The 15,183-nt window shown below is 39.9% G+C and overlaps 3 protein-coding genes across 5 annotated transcripts; all 3 read left to right on the forward strand.

The window, feature by feature from the left end:
- The first annotated feature begins 1,288 nt into the window (after positions 1–1,288).
- Positions 1,289–6,637, forward strand: rbm12bb (RNA binding motif protein 12Bb). 2 transcript variants are annotated; one of them, XM_070835358.1, is made up of 2 exons: positions 1,289–1,406; positions 4,316–6,637. In XM_070835358.1, exon 2 carries the CDS (start codon positions 4,338–4,340, stop codon positions 6,264–6,266), a length of 1,929 nt encoding a protein of 642 aa, XP_070691459.1. In that variant the 5' UTR covers positions 1,289–1,406; positions 4,316–4,337; the 3' UTR covers positions 6,267–6,637. The 2 variants fall into 2 exon arrangements, with proteins under 2 accessions (XP_070691459.1, XP_070691460.1); XM_070835359.1 differs by lacking the exon at positions 1,289–1,406 and adding an exon at positions 1,444–1,608.
- Positions 6,638–7,424: 787 nt separating this feature from the next.
- On the forward strand, positions 7,425–10,175 carry gra (granulito). Of its 2 annotated transcripts, XM_070836009.1 has the most exons (7): positions 7,425–7,475; positions 8,356–8,438; positions 8,550–8,608; positions 8,916–8,973; positions 9,078–9,184; positions 9,295–9,353; positions 9,664–10,175. In XM_070836009.1, exons 2-7 carry the CDS (start codon positions 8,357–8,359, stop codon positions 9,689–9,691), a joined length of 393 nt encoding a protein of 130 aa, XP_070692110.1. In that variant the 5' UTR covers positions 7,425–7,475; position 8,356; the 3' UTR covers positions 9,692–10,175. The 2 variants fall into 2 exon arrangements, with proteins under 2 accessions (XP_070692110.1, XP_070692111.1); XM_070836010.1 differs by lacking the exon at positions 7,425–7,475 and having other exon boundaries at positions 8,254–8,438.
- Positions 10,176–11,331: 1,156 nt separating this feature from the next.
- On the forward strand, positions 11,332–15,058 carry upp1 (uridine phosphorylase 1). Its single transcript, XM_070835475.1, has 8 exons — positions 11,332–11,440; positions 11,708–11,803; positions 12,303–12,414; positions 12,517–12,675; positions 12,832–12,946; positions 13,672–13,881; positions 13,986–14,132; positions 14,232–15,058. The coding sequence occupies exons 2-8, from the start codon at positions 11,763–11,765 to the stop codon at positions 14,381–14,383; spliced, it is 936 nt and encodes a 311-aa protein (XP_070691576.1). The 5' UTR covers positions 11,332–11,440; positions 11,708–11,762; the 3' UTR covers positions 14,384–15,058.
- Positions 15,059–15,183: the final 125 nt, after the last annotated feature.

Here is a 15,183-nt window from a genome sequence, read left to right on the forward strand (position 1 = left end):
TGTAATTTAATGAATAAGGAGGAATAGTTTGACATTCGTTTCCGTTTTAAGATATAATGGATCCGTACATTCCAGTCTCTGCACCCGGCTTAGCATGCTAGCTAATGTTGTTTTGTCTTACTTGTGTGTGGTGAAATGGCTAAAGCACAATTAACGTAAAAATCGGTTCTCGGAGTACTCACTTTACGAAGTGCTTAAGGTCACAAGGATCCCCCATCTTCGAAATCACCTGTAATCGGCCATTTGAACAACATCAAGCAACAATGTATGCCGACGTCAAATCCATACGGAGCTGTCGGAGAGGATCGTCGGCTCTGAGGCTCCGCTGCTGCTGCTGCTGCGCCCCAGCTTCAGCCTGGGTGAGTGCTGGTACTATCGAGCTAGCAACATAGTTAGCCAAGAGTTGGAAGAGAGAGCGAGATCACAAATGATACCGATGAACCAAACCCCAGAGAGCAACTTAAAATAAGGCTGCCAACCTGATCTGCTTCAATGATTAGGCTCGTGGGAATACCTTATTTATTCCACACTGGTGATCCTTGATCCGCACAGTGTCTCTCCCTGGCTGTGGCTGCTGTGTCAAACAACATCACATGATGTGATCATCACATATGCTCTGCACCTTAGTAAATAAAAACTACACAGTTATCACTAAAAGCCTCACTGCCTTGTTAGGAAGTTGGTGAGAAAATAGTGAGAGTGATAGAATCAAAACGGTCTGTATTTCATTGTGATCAAAAATATACACACATAAAACTCTCAGATGCCGTGTACTAGCAATATGCAACTATCCTTTACGCACAGATAGTGACATGAAATATTGAATTTGTTCTCCCCAGACAACAACACAGGAGAAATCGTGACTTGTAAATTGTATTTGTGTCATTTCTATTTATGGAAGAGTTCTTTTGAGACCTCAACAATGCACAGTTTATGATTTAAATGTAATCTGGTGGTATCGGCAGCTGCATGCTGTACAAGAGTTGGATTTAATATCATTACAGAATTCAAAAGAGTGAGAAGGGAGGTGACTGTATGATTAAAACTATGACAAACAGAGCTCAGTGCAACACCTTATACTGTCTTTTTGGGATAGGGGACAAACAGTTACAGGTAGGTTTATTATTTATATAACACAGGTTTAACATCCAGAAAGTATTCATGAAGTCATAATGCTATATGTCCGGCACAGTAGGTGGCGGCACCCAGTTTTCACGTTGGTTTGCAGCCCGCTAATTGAAGCGAAGAAGAAGAGGCTCTAGACGGAGGAGACGAAGAAGAAGAAGAGCCGGAAGAACAAGGAGGGTCTCCCAACACTTTCGAGTCCAACAAGAAGCTGATTCAGACAGAACTGAATTTGTCCACTCGTCTCGATTTTTGCACGAGAGTCTGAGCTTGTCTATTGTGTAAGTGTTGTCGTTGGTTAGGTAAATTTATTGTGGCGTTAATAAAGGATAGCTTGTCGTTGTCGCAGGCCGGTGTTGGTCGTCAGACGAGCTAACGCTAAAGCTAGAGGCCTAACTGGCTATTGTTAGCTAAACTGGACATTTCGCTGCACTTTAATTTGACTGTAAGGTCGCGGACAAGCTTCCAATTTAATTAACTAGGGTACGTTAACTATGGTAAATTTCATACGACGTTACAGTAGTTTCAAGTTGTGTAAGTTTTGTCTGTAAGCGTCAGTCATCGTTGCGGTAGGCGATATTATTCAGACGTTATTATAGGTGACAGTGTTGCTGTTTTTGGTTAGCCCAGCGCGGTAGTACCCTTGTAATGCCTTTATAGTGGATTTAACTACGTGTGTGGCCAACTGGGGAATCAGTTTTATTTAGTTATACTCGCGGGAGACACCATGGCGCGTTTATGCCCAATGTGCTGTTGCAGTATTTTCCTAAACACCAAGGGGAACAAACAAATTACTTACCAGAAGACCTGTAACTGCACCTTTGAGGGCCTTGTGCCCTAGCAGGACAGTCATCAGGACCTGAACTTGTGAAATCCCAGAATCAGAATCTGTGTAATTTTCTGTACAGAAATTATAGAACAAAAATGGTGTGTGAGTATTCATAGTATAAAGAATATGTGTGGAGACGATGAGCCACAGACACAAACCTTGGGTATATACAAACTTAATATTGTTGACACACATTTAAATCTAAAATATTAAGACTACACGCTAAATAGCAACTGTTCCCGTGGCCTGTCAATGAAGGGGCATAATGAGGTTGTCGAGACAAACCTGTTAGGCCAGTCGACTTTGAATGCTTCCTTGAGAGAATGACTTGAGAGGCTTCACATTTGATGCGGGAGGTGTGAAAAACATCATTTTTGGTGCTCCCACCTTCAAGCCAGGGGTACTGTGTTGAACCTAGGTGACCAATACAAATTATTTGGACTTCAGACAGACTTATGCTAATTCTCTGGTGCCCTGTGGTGTTGTATCTGATGGTTTTAGCCGTGTTGCAGCCCAATAAGATAAACTGCAATTTGATTTTACTTTGCTTTGTGCAATCATCTCAATAAATCGTATGTGCACGCAATTTACATTACTGACACTTCCCACTGGTTTCAGTTAATTTTAGTACATCAAAATGAATGACGGGGAGCCCTGACAAGAAGATGATTACACTCTGTTGCACACAGCTGTTGCACTGTATCAATTTTCACCAGAGTACACCAAGGAGGAAATATTGCTGAGACGAGCAGAGCGTGACATTGAAAGGGCAAGAAGAGGGGACACTGACGCTTTTGGATTAACCAGAATAACAAGCTCTGGAATGAACAGACAGCAACAGTGGTGTAAATGGCAATCTGTGACCGTGTCCACAAAAGTTTGTTTCTGGTGCCATGAATGGAATATTTAGGAATGGCTGTTAGAGGAATAAAAGCAGCAATGTGGTGTGATGGATGAAGACATCTTGATTTCAGTGCTGTCTTGGAAGAATGTAGTAAAGTTGTGCGTCCCTCGTAGCTTTAGAAATGTGGTGTGCCTCATGGAGCAGTGTTCAATCAGAACAACTTGTAGGTGGAAAATCTGTCCTGCAAACCAATACAGAGAAATTACTTCCACTAATGGGCACTGTGAGCAGATAGTAGTTTTGTCAGTGGTCAGTGTTAACATTGAATATGGAGTAAGTTTTTATTGTTTTAGAGCTTGTGGTTTTGACAGATTTTGAGCTGCATTGGCTGGATCGTAGCTGGTGTTGACATATTGAATACAAATCCCTGGTGGATATTATGCCATGATAAAAGCGATGTGCATGCTGAATAGTAGCTGTTCCATATGGAGGACTGGCTTCTTCTAAGTCTGCATTTCAAGACCAAATTATTGATGGATCCAACAAGGCTGTCCCATACCGAAGGCTCCTCCAAATGCATCAGGAAAATACCTGTTCAACCCTGGAGACACTGATCTCTTGGTGGTAAACTTGGTGGTAAACCATTGCTATACGCAATACGTGGATGCAGCATTACTGTTGGGGAAGGGTGAAAATGTAAAATGATGGCTATGGCGAGTTCTCTATGGACTATTGGATTCTGGGAGGAGGTGCATTTTCAGTCCTTTACCCTCCAGCCTTTCTAAGTCTACAGCTCTGTCAGCAGTGTTTTAAAGAATTAGCCCTTTAAGATCAAGTTTAATTTTACTGCTGTAATTGAGTTTTTTGTGATGGATTTGAATAGTTAGCCAATGATTTGTGTATGAGGTGTGCAGAACATTTTCTGTGCATGCATATAAGATGATATGGTTATTTTTTTCCTAATAGTTTGTTTGATTAGATCTGATGAAAATGATCTTGGGCAAAAAAGGTAAATGACTGCCAAATTGATTGTGTTGCGTTGTATTTTTAGACTTGTCATATTGTCTTTTTTTTTAAGGCAATGATGGACTTGACTGAACTCTTGAATATACTGGTGAATAACATTGGTGTTTTCAAAGATATCTGAGTAGTGAAGTTGGGGTAAAGTAAGGAGTCTTGCGTGCGTCTTGTTTTGTTATATGGTAAATAGGATTTTGGCTGGAATTGTTTAGGAGGTGGTTTTACCTTCATATTTTAATTTGTTAATCTAGCTGCTATTTTGGGGTCTTATCCTGTCTAGAGTTGCTGAGTTGTTCTGTTCAACTTGCTGATTTTAGATTGTCTGTAAAAGTGGCTGTTGGTGCCTTTGGTCATAATGGGTTTCGTTTGTCTCCGATATCCTTTATCTCACATAGCTATTCCAGTTAAGTGGTGATAGATCGGAATGCCAGGAAATTGACGCCGAGCTAAAGAGGCTCTGTTGGCAATAATGCTATTTTATACCCTTCTGTCTGCAGGTGCTGTTGTTTGTGCTTCAGCATGGCGGTCGTCATTCGCTTACAGGGACTGAGAGTCACAGCAGGCTCTGAGGATATTCGCAAGTTCTTCACTGGCCTCAAAATTCCAGATGGAGGGGTGCATATAATTGGTGGGGAGCGAGAGGAAGCTTTTATTGTCTTTGCTTCAGATGAAGATGCAAGAAGAGCCATGACCCGGTCAGGGGGGTACATTAAAGGTTCACCTGTTACATTGCTACTAAGTAGTAAAACAGAGATGCAGAACATGCTTGAGAGGAGTACAAAAAATGTAGAGCTAGATCACAAGAGGCGATTTGAGGAGAGTGCAAGACATGCTAGAAGATCTGTGGACCCTGAGGTGGGCAGGAGATCAGGTAGCAGATCAGGTTGTACCCCTCCCCCCCTGCACCAAAGGGCTTCAGACAAGAATGATGACTTCTTGTATGTGTTTCTTAAAGGAATGCCTTTCTCTGTGACTGAAGCGGAAGTCCGGGACTTTTTTGGTGGGTTACTTGTCGATGAAATAATCTTGCTGAAAAATGGACATGGTGCAAAGAATGGGAAAGGTTTTGTCAAATTTGCAACAAGAGAGGATGCATATGAAGGACTGAAGAGGGATAGGAGATACATTGGGTCAAGGTATGTGGAGGTTTTGACAACAACGGCATACGACTGGCATCGGATGACTGAGCAAGTGTCAATGACGGTCAACACGGAGGACAACATTAAACGGGATAGATCACCAATTCGCAATCAGAGAAATCCACAACATCATGAAAGATCACAGTCACCTCTGGCCCATAGATCCATTGCTCCTACTAATGAAGAGTACTGTGTTTTGGTGGAAAATCTGTCCTATACAGTGGAAAAAGAAGATATAAAAAAGCTTTTTCATAATGCAAAGCTTGCGGATGACCAGATCCTGCACTTAATTGGCAATGATGGGAGAAGAACCAGATCCACATTTGTCCTGTTCAGGAATCTACGTGACTATTGTGATGCCTTAACTCCTGAAAAAAGAACCTTTCTCAACCGATGGGTTTATACCCGCCCAATCTCCAGAGAGAAAATGATCACCCTTCTGGAATCTCAGACCATGGATGTTGGACCTCCTGGAAACTCTGAAATGTTTCAGCAGAGGCCTCCATCTTACCCCAGTGATGCCCATAACTCGGAGAAGATGTGTCTGTTTGTGCATAACCTGCCATTTGATGTACGGAAAGTTGAGATCATGGACTTCTTCCTTGGGTTTAATGTCGCGGAGGACAAAGTGTTCGTGCTGCGTGACCATAAAGGTGCTGGTGTTGGGAAGGCTTTGGTTCTTTTCCGGTCTGAGGCAGAGGCTATGAGTGCCCTCTCTCTCAATGGCCAAGGGTTTCTTGGGTCAGAAGTCACATTGAAATGCATTTCACTTTCTCAGATGCGGCAGTTGGGCGTTGAGCCACCAATGGTGCAAGAGCCATTTGCGCAAGAGCCACTGCCAGGACAGGAGCAGTATTCAGCCAGGAACAGCAAGGCATCCTATCGTCCTGGTGGCAATGAGTATCCACACTTTAAGGTGCCTCATGATGGTAATATGCCAGTGACCAATGCACAAGCCCATTTTCATGGAAGCAGTGATTATGAGCCTTTTACAGTAGGCCCTTACTCCCCACAAGACAGAGGTAATTGTGGTCGCAGCAACTTTGATACCCCAATGCAGAATTTTGATGGTCCCACCTGTGTAAAGTTGGTTAACTTGCCATTTCAAATCAGAAATGAGGAAATATATGATTTTTGCTATGGATATCGTATTATCCCTGGATCTGTCTCTGTGGAGTATGACCAGAGTGGGAAATCCAAAGGCTCTGCAACTGCAGTATTTGAGTCCCAGCGTGAGGCACTAACAGCAGTTGAGGAACTGAGTGGAAGACCAATAGGTCCAAGAAAAATACAGCTACTACTTGTGTGAAAGTGACATGACATTTCATGACACCCAACATGCCCTAGAGTGTGGTTTGGACATATACACAAAGTTGATTGAATCAAAGAGAGTTAAGTGAAGCAGTTGCCCTTTTATTATAATTACAGTGGCATGGTGCTGCATCATTGTGAATACATTGAATTTAGTTATTTTCCTTTTTTTGTGATTTGGCAATATAGTGACTAGATGAAAGATGGGTTTTGTATGCAATGCTTAAAGTGAATTACTAGATTTTTCTTAAGTCAAATATTTTTGTTAAATTCACTTGGAAAATGTATGTAAAGATAATTTTACTATGTGGTTATTGTGAAGAGTGTTTTTATAAAAATTAATATCTTTTGAATTGTCTGTTTTTCTTCACAGATCTCTCACTTAAAGTACAAACAACCTTACCTTGGGAAATTCTTATGTACATGAATTGCAGGTTAATCAGCAATTAACAGAAATCACATAGTGATGTCTTTTAAGAATAGGTTCAATTTGAGTTGGGGTGCATATACTATGTGCCTTTTTATAAAAGCCATCACTCCAAGAAAAGGACTTGAAAACTGAGAAACACTGGGGAGAGGAATAGTTACCACAGTAAGAATCTGACATGCATTTCAAATATTGAGCTCACCTCCTCTCTCCTGATAGACCAATTCAACACCAGTGACAGGTAAAGCATCCTCATGGGCTACAGGTGAGGTGGAGTTTGATTTTGAAAACTGCACGGATGTCAGAACATATGATTATGATTATTCCTGGGTGTACAGCAGAGATAAAATATCCCGTATATCAGTTTGTTGTCTTATAGAAGTCTGAACGATTTAAGTGCTTGGACTTGAAAAGAACAAGTGCAAAATTCACTCCATGGCAAGATCTACAGCTCCTTATTGAAAATCTAAGTATGATGTTGCAGACTTGATAGTGAATGTTGTGACCAATTTCTTACTCACAAAAAAAAACCCTACTCGATAGGATACGTCTAATGTGTATACCAATCAAGAAAGCCACGCTATTTACAATTTACAATATCAAACCTAAGCCACAAGAGGCTTGGTTCGGCAGAATTAGTGAGCCAGTCCCTCTATGGTGTGCTGATGAGGGTTTTATTTTGAAAGTATTTACCGGAAGTCGTGGTCGTGCTCTGGCTAGCTGGGTACCGGTGAAGTGAGCAGGCAGAAAACCACGCTGAGGAGTTTTGTAGAACCACAGGTGAATAATTAAACACAATATGCCTTCTTTGTAAAGTAAAACGACTTTGCTACGTCGATAACTCCTAACTTTCCCGTATGAGTTATTAGTACGATTAGTTATTAGGCACTAGCTAGAATGATGGTCATTATTGAATTACATCTGCATCATTGTCAAGTTAGCGTTAGGTGCTTTTTTCGCCATCACCAAACTTTAACTCGTTAATAATTAGTGTTATTTTGTTTAGTTAATTTTATAACGCTAAACCATGTATGATTGACCGACCGTTGACGGAGTAGTGATCGGTAAACGTTAAACATAACGGCTAGCGTTAGCCGCCTGAGGTTTTCACTCAGTCCAGGATTTACACTGATGTCTGCCATGAAACACTCTGAAATGGCAAACTAAAACTTCCCACCTGTGCTTCAAATTTGCCTTTTTTACGAGTTCTTGCTTACAGTTTTCTACAACCACTGCGCACAGATAAATTATGTTTTGCTACGTTAGCTGACAGTTAATCCACTTAAGCTAATATGGCCAATATAACTGTAGGATTGCCCACGTTAGCTGTCATGCTACACTGAGCCTGGGGCATCCCTGGTCAGCCACTGATAAATGTTGTGTTTTCTATTACATACCTGTCCGCTATGAGTTGGGAAAGACAGTAATACATTCACATTTCTCAGACTGTAGTTGTAACACTATTCCTGACATGGCTTTATAACCCTCTACATCTACAAGACCCCTAACTAATGATCTGCAAACCCCACTCTGAAAAGTAATATATCTAAACATGAGTGATTTCTGCCTGTAGTAATACAGCACTACTCAGTGTAAATGTGATGAGCAAGCCTTGTAGAGTGCAGTAGGTTAAAACATGTTTGAACCTTACTGACACCAGAATGGAGGTATCAAGGAGAAGAGTCCTCCAGAAACACCTGGAGCCTGCCAGGCCCCTGCGCCGCTGCCTCCATGTCGACATTGGTGAGCACCAGTTGGTCAAACTCGCAGCAATGGATCAAAGGTATCGGTTTGAAATGTGTCATGTTCACATTCAATGACGTGCTCATGTGAGAATCTTATCACTTCATTTAGAGTCCAAAATAAATGCTGCTACATGTGCACAGGCACTGATGGAGGAAGCGGATCAAGAGGTAAGACATCCCGAAGAAGACAATATTTTAGTGTTGCATCCTGCAATCGCTTAATTAACTTGAGACGCTTGGCTCTGCTGCTTGAAAAATGACCACTACAGTGATTCTCAAAATTGTTATTGAATAATTTTTTGTCGAATGACTAATCGATCAATCATTTCAGCTCTTGTCATCATTGTCAATCATTTCAGTCGCACTGATTCATGCAAAGCAGTTTTTGTCCCCTTTTAAAAGTCAAAATTAATATACCCATTGCCTTGTTCAGCTGCTGGTTTGGACAACAAGTTTCTAATTTTGTGCTTGATAGACAAATGTGGGCATAGAGCAGTTCTGCAGGATCGTCAGCCTCCAGAAACAGAAAGAAGGTAAGGCACAAATTGTTTGCGTTTTTTTGCAAATCATTACTTACAGTAGTGGTTTGGCAGAAGGTCCCTGTTTTGACAGAAGGCTGTATTGATTTCTTTTTTAGGCAGAATATCTTACACAAGAGATTTTTTAATCGGCCTGGCAAGTTGTCCTGAGGCCAGGAAGAAACCGGAATTCTTGCCAGAGCACCCCATAGTCTTAACCGAGGCAGTAAGTAGGGTACTGGTTGGTAATTTTATTATGGTAACTTCATTAAATGTTCAAAATAATAACAATTGGGCTGTTTGGGTTGAATTATGTTTTTTCTTTTATCTGGACAGAGAGATCTTGGACAATTAAGGCTTCATGAAATGAGGTGGAACGAAGGAAAAGAAAACATGTGAGTTTCATTTTTATTATGTGACTATCAAAAAGTCTTGATACTCTATCTAATTAGTCTGGATTTTTAGATCATGATTTGAAAAGAATGCAGATAAATATTTGAATGCTAATTAGCACCTCAGATTAGTAAAACTGAAAAATGTATATTAGTCCTGACTCAATAGTGGTTGGTCTGACCATCATTGTGTGCGTTACTATTGATGTTGGTGCTTTTTCCTGAATTTATTGTGGTGTCTTGATGAAACTAGATTATAAACATGATAATATTAAAAATAATTTGTCTTAAAATTTCTTTTTTCTGATTTTAGGATGACAGAAGGCCTTCACTCACATTAAGACATTTGCACACGTGTTCACTAACCCAAAGAGTGTTTCTTTTTTTCTTTTTGCTTTTCTTGGTGGATTTAATTTAACTTATGACATTTTAATTTGTGTGTTTGTTATTTTGATAACAGTTTGAGGTGAAGTTGCACAAATTCATGATACTAAACCCTGCTGTTTTTTGTTTTGAGTATTTCATTTTTGCTTACATTTTCTGCTGTGTACGCTTTTGGCTATAGTGAAGTATTTATATTTTGTAAAATTGTTCTGAACATAAGCTATTAATGGCTCCAGCTGTGGTGGTAATGTTTCGTTTAAAGAAACTGAGGGGGAAAAAATGCCATTTAATGCAGGCTCATCGCTCATCGTATTGGAATCATAAAACAAACCCGACCTGAATGACATTGATGTTTGTCATCAGCTGTTTTAGCTGGGATAACGTCAGAATTGTGATTTAACATGTCTTACTAAACATGTTAACTTCCCTTATAAAGGACAGTTTGGCTCAACAGTCCTGTGTGTTGACTTTTTCTTTCTGGCATGTAATCAAAACTTAAAGCTGCAATAATGACTATTTTTATATTACCAATGTGTCAGATTACTATATTTAATGTGAAAGGAGTGACACTGGTGATTCTTATTCTAGTGACTAGTGAACTATTTCTTACTGTGAGAGTGAGGTGCAGATCTGTGACAATTCAAGTCCAGCAAAATTAAAACATAAAACATTTTACTTTAAAAATAAATAAGTAAATAAATTGAATAAAAGCAAAGATGTTTAGTGTGTACCAGAGAAGAGTTGTGGGACATGTTGTCATTTTGATACATACACAGAAGAACCTCACCCAACTCCACATGTCTATTGTTGTATTATAGCTGATTTAGCAGCTCTTTAAAGCGACAAAGCTCTTATTATATGCTACCTGCCCACCACAAAATGTTTTCAAGAAGCTTGTGAAAACAGGAGTGGGTTTAACAGCTTAAGAACGAGAATTTCCTTCAGGGGCTGGTGGATGCCAAAACAGAGCTAAAAGGTGATTGAATATTGCAATCAGTACAAATGATCAATAATGTTGCTGCAGGTTTGTTGGTATGTATAATTAGATAGCTGTTTGCTAACATGTTAATAATTGGGAAAAACAATTGGGAAAACTTGTGTTCTACTTTCTACATGAGCTTTGGTGGCCTCTCAACAGGAATAAAACTGTTTGATTGTTCACATCAATATTTCCAATTGTTCAAGTTTTTCCCTCTAATTCACTTTTTTGTTGCGCAGCGAATGAAAATTACCTGAATTTTCTAGACTGCAGGTATTTCAAAATGGAACTGAAATGTATTGACGGTACTCAATAATACTGACTTGTAACAATGTTTGTTATTTAAGTAAAGTTTAAACTCATATTTCAGTACTTTATGAATTGAACTGAATACCTCATTAATTCATCCATTTCTTGACAAGCTGGAATCCACATCACATTAACCGTCATCAAATATAATTAAACTATGACTTTGGCTCTGCCAGGGATCATTTGGCAACACAACACAATAACACACCTCTGCGGACATCAGCGGGTGTGATAGCTGCACGTCCGCTGTGTGACCACCGCAGTACGTGACCGAGAGCGGACAGTTGTGACGCTGGTGACGTGCAGAACGTCACGTTACGGTAGCGACGTCAGAAGTTCAGAGAGCGAAATTAATTCGTCCGAAACGGAGGAGAAAGCAGTCAAACAGCAACACTACGGCAGGAAACATCTATCCGGGGTTTGTACTGTAGTTTCTTGGCTCTTGTTGTGCTGTCGGCTTTTGTTGAAGGTTAAAAGATGGAGCTAATTGTGTCCTCTTCCCCCCCGCTGGTGCCGACGAAGTGCGGTGTGCGGCGATGTCTGATTTACAGAGTCTAAGCTGGGACGCTCTTAATTTGATAATTATCTGTCTGGTTTGAGTCATAGTTTAGGCTTATTCCTCCACTCTTGTTAGGTTAAGCACACACACCAGTTTTTAATTGTAACCTGCGGGTGCTTTTTACAGGTTGGTGGTGTTTGTCAGTCGATAACTTTGTCCGGACACAGCTGTTTTCAGGAAGATGGATCCAAAGGACGACAAGCGAAACTCTCCATGCAGCAGGTAAGTAGCTTCAGTCCAGCCCCAAGTTAATGTCCCGCTGCATTTGTTTAGAAACTTATTGGTTAACACAGTTGATACATGTTGTAAGGTCAGCTTTTAAACGAGGAAACCACGGGCTGTGTCAGGATGTCGGCTCTGTTTTTCCTTTAACTAAATGATTTAACTTTCAGGATACTGTCATATCCGGTTAGCTGTTAAGTATTCAGATAATGTTGATTATGTAAAAGTTATTGGCTTTGTTTTTATAGCAGTTAGTTGCTGACACGTGTTTGCATATGACATAACCCTAATCCAAATGTCACATGTAATAAGATAAGATCAACTTTAATCACCCCGAAGGAAATTATTTAACTTAGTTTATATCTTCTTTATTATAATAAACTTTTGAACTGACAGGAAGTCAGTCATGATATTTTTGCTTACATTTTCTGCTGTGCATGATTTGGGCTATAGTGAAGTATTTATATTTTGTAAAAATCTGTCATACCCTCCCTCTAAGCCCTGTTTGTGTCAACAACCCACACCTGGATGCGCTGAAGGATGACATCCTCTACCACTTCAGTTTAGGAACTGGGACTCACAACCTACCAGCGATGTTTGGTGATGTCAAAGTAAGGATTTTTATAACCTTCATTTGTGAAGAAAAAAAAACCACCCTCCATAATCATCTTTATTCAGCAGATATTTACATTTCTTTGTGTGTTTTCTTTCAGTATGTGTGTGTCGGGGGCAGCCCCTGGAGAATGAAATCATTCATTGAGTACATTGCTTCTGAGCTCAGTATGAAGGACCCCAAAGCAGAGTACCCAAACATCTGTGCTGGAACGGACCGCTACGCTATGTACAAAATTGGCCCAGTACTCTCTGTCAGTGTATGTAAGAGAAAATCTCCACCTTAACATTTTTGTCTTTTGTAAACACATGCTATACTAGTAATAGTGGTAATCATAATAATCTGTGTACTTTAATTTAAAAAAAGTTAATAGAAGTGACAACTGTGTGACATCTGTCTGTGCTTTATTTTGCAGCATGGGATGGGCATCCCGTCTATTGCCATAATGTTGCATGAGCTAATAAAGCTCCTCCATCACGCACATTGCTCAGATGTTACAATTATACGCATTGGGACATCAGGTGGAATAGGTAAGCTCATTATTTGGAAATATTTGTTGTAAACCTGCCAGGTCTCCACTGTAAGGAGGAAATGATTTGACTCCCTGTGTGTGTGTGTGTGTGTGTGAAATGTCCTTGCCATGAGTTGGATCACTGCGGTCATGCGCAGTAGGTAACAATTGATTATTTATTGAGTATTATTGAGTGCGTTTTGTCCACAGACACTTTTTCTTAGTTTTACCACCAGAGGGAGCTCAAAGTGAATTTACCGCACTGCCATCTAACATGCCTTGTTGTGTATAGCTGCTATTAGCCAGTGATGCAATTTCTCCAGTTTTCTCTATAAGAGAGAGCATTTAGTTTGTGTTCACTTTTTGGAAGTGAGTAATTGAAATTCATACTCAATACTCTAAACCACTGGGTGTTTTCCTGTGACATATCTTTGACTGTACACTCCACATGTATCATTTCCAGCATTGCAAAAGTGTACGGTGCATTTGGATTTGATTCTCGTAGATTGTACTTCTGAATTACAAATTGAACCTAAGACACGTTAATAATAATAAGAATTGTTTAGAATTGGAGGTTTAAGAATTCCTTTTGGTGTTTTTGATTTTAAAATGATGCTTTATTTACTCAATATAGTTTTGATCAGTCCTGTATGATGTTTCAACATATATATGAAAAAAAAAAAACTTTTAAATTAAGCTATGTAGGAATTAATGTTTGTCTCATTTGCTATTTTTGGTTGTCAGGACTTGAGCCTGGCACTGTTGTTGTCACCAAGCAGTCTGTGGATGCCAACTTCCTGCCCAAAATTGAGCAGGTGATCCTGGGGAAGACTGTGGTGCGCAATACTGATCTGGACCAGAGCCTGGCCGAGGAGCTGTTGCAGTGCAGCAAGGAGCTGAACCAGTTTGAGACGGTGATTGGCAACACCATGTGTACGCTGGATTTCTATGAAGGTATGAGTTCTGATGCACTGATGTTTTAATCACATTGTTCACCAACATGTAGAGTCGCTCATTTGTTATCTTTCTGTCTGTCTTCTATGTGATCAATCACCCAGGACAAGCCCGTTTGGACGGCGCTTTCTGCTCCTACACTGAGAAGGATAAACAGGACTACCTCAAAAAAGCCAGTGAAGCAGCGGTCTGCAATATTGAAATGGAGTCATCAGTTTTTGCTGCTATGTGCAAGCTGAGTGGTCTACGAGGTGAGAAAGTGCAATGTCAGCATTATGTTCCAGCTGACCAATTTTTCAGTGTCTTAAAACACAGATGTGGAGTTCCTAACGTGCATTTCCTGTTTAAAGCGGCTGTGGTTTGTGTGACATTACTGGATCGACTGAAGGGGGATCAGCTGAACAGCTCTCATGAAGTTCTTCACAGTTACCAACAACGTCCTCAGATACTGGTTGGCTACTACATCAAGAAGCAGCTGAGGGCCAAAGCAGAGCATAACTAAGTGTAACACTTATTGCACTGACCTGCAAGAATACTTCAAAATCCGGGTATCTGAAAACGTGGTATAATGTAGTAACTCAGCTTTAAACATATTTTTGTATACGTTCTTTCCTGCTCACCAGCACATGGTCAATATGTCCAGAACAATCACAGACTTTTTAAATTATGCACTGCCTTTTATTTATCCTTTTTGGTTGATTTTCTATGTCATAATAAACCAGCATGCACTATCTTACCTTTGTTTGCTATTGTATTTAACTTAAATACAATTCTAACTGAGCACTAAATGTTATACTGCAGCTTATGGTCATCAAATATGTCTTATTTAAGGTTGGCTACGTTTTATACAACATGTAAAGTTCATAATCCATAAAACTTGAACCACTTCATGACATTTCGGTGAGCCTGTGCTTAGAAAGGTGCTGTATCAAAATCACTCGAACTGTCCTTGTTTCATGAAAACTAAAGAAATTCTGCTGATATTGTTGGTTTGTGTCCATATGATGATATTTGCTGTTTCAAAACTCTCCAAATATGTATCATCTAGAGTATTTTTTCTTAAATGCTGAATGTATGTTATGTTGCTTTTTAAGGTTAGGCTTCTGTAGTGTTTCTAGATGCTCCACTTATAACCTAAAAACAGCAACAAAATATCGCTCATTTTAAGAGAGAAATATTCCACTGAATGTCTTATTATTAATAAACCCTCATGCAGTCTGATGTTGTTTATGTTCTGCCTCATTGGAGTAAAACAAGCTCACAGCATGCTACAGCTGTCTCTCAGTGCAATAAGCACTCTGG

This window comes from Pempheris klunzingeri, chromosome 8 (genome assembly GCF_042242105.1).
Source record: "Pempheris klunzingeri isolate RE-2024b chromosome 8, fPemKlu1.hap1, whole genome shotgun sequence".
Classification (NCBI taxonomy): domain Eukaryota; kingdom Metazoa; phylum Chordata; class Actinopteri; order Acropomatiformes; family Pempheridae; genus Pempheris; species Pempheris klunzingeri.

Coding starts and splice junctions, on each gene's coding strand:
- upp1 (XM_070835475.1), top strand. CDS start 11,763: ATGGATCCAAAGGACGACAAGCGAAACTCTCCATGCAGCAG. Junction 12,947..13,671: donor TGGGACATCAGGTGGAATAG/GTAAGCTCATTA, acceptor TTTGGTTGTCAG/GACTTGAGCCTGGCACTGTT. Junction 14,133..14,231: donor CAAGCTGAGTGGTCTACGAG/GTGAGAAAGTGC, acceptor TCCTGTTTAAAG/CGGCTGTGGTTTGTGTGACA.
- rbm12bb (XM_070835358.1), top strand. CDS start 4,338: ATGGCGGTCGTCATTCGCTTACAGGGACTGAGAGTCACAGCAGGCTCT.
- gra (XM_070836009.1), top strand. CDS start 8,357: ATGGAGGTATCAAGGAGAAGAGTCCTCCAGAAACACCTGGAGCCTGCC. Junction 8,439..8,549: donor CTGCCTCCATGTCGACATTG/GTGAGCACCAGT, acceptor CACTTCATTTAG/AGTCCAAAATAAATGCTGCT. Junction 9,185..9,294: donor CCATAGTCTTAACCGAGGCA/GTAAGTAGGGTA, acceptor TTATCTGGACAG/AGAGATCTTGGACAATTAAG.